The following is a 4,559-nucleotide window of genomic DNA, read 5'->3' as shown; positions in this document are numbered from 1 at the left end:
GCTCTGCTAGACCATCATCCCAGAAGCCAGCTGTGGCTTCTGACAAATGCTTGAGATTTGTAGCAGATGTGGCTTCTATGTCTGATATGCTCCCCAATGGACTCTCAAAGAGTTCAAAACTCAGGAGTGCTAATGCATTTGTGGCTCTTTGTATCATGATGGTGAAAAGTATAAGACATTTGGAGTGGTAGAAATTGAGAAAAAATAGTTACAGGAGAAAAGGCATGCACGTTACTAGGCAGCCTGAATTCGTATCTTCCTCGGGCTGTTCTTCCTTGATTTGTTCTCCCTGGTTTATTATTTCAGTGTTGATAACAAAACTTACTGAGCACTTTGCAGAGGCACAGACCACCAAACCGCTCTGCTTGAAGTCACAGAGAGTTGTGGGTGCCCAGCAATTTTGAAAATCTGGCCTGGATTTTTTTGTTTTCTGTTCTGCTCATTGGCAACTCCCTTTCAGCTTTCCCCCCACTGATTTGCTTTTTTTCTGCATCTGCATGCAAGTCTGCATCATAGCCCTCAGATTCCTTTCTGTGCCACCTGGTGCCTACAGACCTATTTTTTATCTTTCCCAAGTCAGGATGGAGAAACAGCTTACTTGCTCCTTCCCTTTCTTTCCATTCCCAATCATGTATTTGTACATCCCCACGTTATTGGATTTTTTTGAACATATTTTATCTCCCCCACTATGAAGTACATGCACAACCACAGCCATGGATGGCTTGCCTCCCACTCCAGTAGGAACATGAAGAGTAGGATTGAGGAAAAGACAAAATGCCGCTGGCCATCCTCCCAGCCCTGTGGAAGAGAATATTCAAATACAATGTGTGAAAAGGATGTAGGCTCAAGAATTAAATCCTTCCAAGATTTGCATCCTCAGGACTCAGCTTTGCAAACATTTCTCAGTATCATTTTCAGTATCGTCCTGTCTCCTAAAATAAAAGGCAGCCCAGTCTAGCGTGGTGCTAGTCAAATTCCAGCTAATCGGTGTGGGCAACTTCTCACATCACTCGACAAGCAGAGACCAAAGGCAGAAGGATGTTGCCTCCACTTCTTATACTATTACTCACCATTTTAGGGATTGAGATCATTGCTGGCTTTATGGGAAATGGATTTATTGCAGTACTTATTTGCAGCGATTGGATCAGAAATAGAAAAATCTCTTCTTCTGACATGCCTGATCTCTTTGGGCATATCGAGATTTGTCTTGCAGGGGACCATAATAGTGTACATCCACAGTCTCTACTTTCCAGGCATGCCCAAGCTGGCTACTTTATATAAAGCATTCTGTATCCTGTGGATGTTTGTAAACCATGCCAGTCTGTGGTTCAGCACCTGGCTCAGTGTCTTCTACTGTGTGAAGATTATCAACTTTACACAGCTGATTTTACTGCGAATGAAGCTAAGAATTTCTGGGATGGTTCCCTGGTTTCTTCTGGGGTCAGTGCTGGTCTCTTCTATCACCACATTGCCAATGTTTTGGATTTTTCCCAGCATTTCCTCCCCCAACTCTACTGGAAATCATGTAAACAACTCTGTGAAGAGCACTGCTTTGGACACCTCCTCACTCAGCATTGCTTCTCTTTATTGCTCAGGTTGTTTCTTTCCTCTTACAATATCATTCTTCACTTCAGTCTTATTGATTGTCTCTCTGTGGAAGCACACCAAAAAGATGCAACACAACACAACCAGCTGCCAAGATCCCAGGACAAACATTCATGTAAATGCCATTAAAGCTCTGGTGTCTTTCCTTATCCTCTATCTTTCCAGTTTCATTGCTCAGATCCCTTTGATACTGTCAGCCTCACAAAATAGCCATACCTGGGAAGTTGCAGTCTCATTAGTAGTGGTTGCTGCATATCCATCAGGACACTCGATTATCTTGATCTTAATGCATTCCAAACTGAAACAGGCATCAGTGAGATTTTTCAACTGCACAATGTACCATCTGACAAAAGGGACTCCTAAATCTCATTAGAAGACTTGAGAAAAGCACTTTTGTTGCAGCCAAATGGCAATCAATCCTGGATTTCCTTTTCTCCACATCTGTTTGTATTTACTATCCTTTATTCAGTAGCCACTTCCACCTCTGTGTTTTCTCCTTGATTGCCACTCTGTATAACAGTGGTCACTGACCAGTGGATCTTGATCCACTGGTAGATCTTGGAGCCTCTTGTGGTAGATCTTGGAGACTCTTGGAGTTGATCTGAGGTTGGGGTAGGGGGCTGAGTTCCTATGTGCATGCGTGCATGCACCCCATCCCAGCAGGTCAGTCCATGGGGGAGGGAAGGGGTGAGGGCTAAATCGAGGCCCCCATGGTGAGGGACAGTGCCGCAGAGGCAGGAGCAGGGGTACGTAGAGTGGGGTCCTGGCCGGGTGGGACTTACCTGCTGGGGATGTGCACCCCCAAATAATTTTTTATTTCCCTGCCTCAGTCTACTCCCCCTTCCCTCCCCGCAGACTTTCCTGCTGGTGGGGGGGAGGCAGTGGCACACAATAGATCTTGGGTTGCTTTTAAATGCCAAAGGTGATCTCCTACTTAAAAAGGTTGGAGCCCACTGCCTTATAATATTGATATGTTTGAAATAACATTTGAATCTCTGCTCTTATTTTTTGCTTTTCAAAAGAGCAATTAAAGAGCAATCCAGCAGAACTAATTATGAATGTTTGGCCCAAGCCATCTTGATGAACACAAACAAGAGGGGCAGAGCTTGTGCTTCAGAAGACAGGTAGGAATAAATTGAAAGGAAGCTGTACACTAACATTATGGGGAATGTAAGTGGTAAATCACAGAGTAGATACATTGTAAATAATGTCTTCCAGTTTTAAGACTCCCTCTGTTAGAGGATGGTTTCAGGTTCGATGCAAGGAAGAACTTCTTTATGGTAAGGGTGACCAGAATCTGGACTAGACTTCCCAAGGAGGTGGTGTGGTCCCCAACCTTGGAAGTCTTCAAGAAGAGACTGGACAGACACCTTGCTGGGATCATTTGATCTCAGCAGTATTCCTGCCCAGAGCAGGGGGGTTGGACTCGATGATCTTTTGAGGTCCCTTTCAGCCCTTAATTTCTACAATTCTGTTTTGTGTTGTTTGATGTATTTGAGATGGAGAAGAGTCATGTATGAACTATAGCTACAGAGCTGAAACTTAGATGGGGTTCATTAAATCTGGCATCAAATATTGTTGTGAAACCTTAGACCGGAAAAAATGTTTGTTTCAGATTAAACATCTCTGGGCTGAAATATATAACTAGGTGAGTTCATACAGAAAATTTGTGTTTCTGATTTTGAGATTAACAAAAAATAATGTATAAGAAAAAATTGGACATGTAGAAACATGCAGTTGAATCATGTTACTGAACTGTAATCTGAACAGAATCTGTGTGTATTAGGACTCTAATGTTTGCCTTAGGAATTTAAGAGTGAAATAACTGATTTAAATTCATCCTTCTATGCAAAATACATCTTATAATGACTAAAACTTTTGTTTATATTGATTATCAAGGTGTACACAAGTACACACAAAAACTGACTCTCCCGGTTTGGAAAATCCCATTTTTATCCAATTGACCGTGTTCCGTAACTACATTGTCATGAGAGTTGCTACCTGATTGCTTATGCGTAGTCCTCAGCTATTTCTGGTACACGAAACTTTTATATTCATATGCATTTCAATATTCAGTCTAGTTACTAGATCTGGTTGTATGCTGTTGATCAAATAGAGAATTCAACAAATATTGCAATGTTTCATCAAATAACATGTTGGACTGTTCCATTTATTCTCTTACTGTATATTTTGTGTGCAGGAATCTGGCTGGAATGTCTTCTGTAAGTCAGTAAGGTCTGAATGACAGTCCCTGCTCCAAAACTGACTAAACTGGTTCTTTTGCTGACTGTGAATCTCTTCCCATTTATAAAAAAATAGGAGTAATTGTACTTATTCATCTTTGTAAAACTTTGTGAAAACTCTAGAAGAAAATCTCTATATAAATGGTAAATATTAAATTTAGATTTTTTTTGTTTTTATTTGATATTGTAGAGCTTTCTAGTTCAGCATGTTTTAACAATTAACTTACGTGTGTTTAAATGGCCACATAATTGTTTTTTTGCAATACTGGCTCCGGCTAATCTATGTCCAAGTCTTTTGTCAGAAAATATTGACACACAAACACCAGCGGTCGCTTGATTGAGAGAATGGAAGAAGACTGTACACCACCGGGACAGTGTTAAAGAGAAAGATGCAGGGCTACATCAATTCAAAGTCTCCATCACAGAATTTCTGCCTTTCGTGATGCATATGATAATGAGGTTTGCCTTATGTCCATTGCTGTATCAAGAGGCACCAAAGTGTTGATGGCCCACCCAGAGAAAGTAGATGTGCACAGATGATGATTAGTATCAAACCTTCTCTTGTCACATGGCAACTACCTAGTTGTACTATCATGGCTGTTCCAACTGGAAGAGGTGGAAACATCAAGCAGTGCATAGAGGGCACACCAGTATCAGCCAAGGCTGGAATATCTACATGATGATGGTCCTCTGGCTGCTTCTCTAGTTGGC

At 41.5% G+C, this 4,559-nt stretch overlaps 1 protein-coding gene across 1 annotated transcript; it reads left to right on the top strand.

Annotated features, from left to right (window-relative positions):
* The first annotated feature begins 1,038 nt into the window (after positions 1–1,038).
* LOC109302201 (taste receptor type 2 member 40-like) lies at positions 1,039–1,978 on the top strand. The gene is given in 2 exon segments (XM_019523766.1): positions 1,039–1,175; positions 1,177–1,978. Coding segments are annotated over 2 exon segments (939 nt in total).
* The last annotated feature ends 2,581 nt before the right edge of the window (positions 1,979–4,559 follow it).

Source organism: Gavialis gangeticus, unplaced genomic scaffold (genome assembly GCF_001723915.1).
Source record: "Gavialis gangeticus isolate Ggan-Ray unplaced genomic scaffold, GavGan_comp1, whole genome shotgun sequence".
NCBI classification, from domain to species: domain Eukaryota; kingdom Metazoa; phylum Chordata; order Crocodylia; family Gavialidae; genus Gavialis; species Gavialis gangeticus.
The sequence above is the reverse complement of the archived record's forward strand: the minus strand, read 5'-3'. Positions and strand labels throughout refer to the sequence as shown.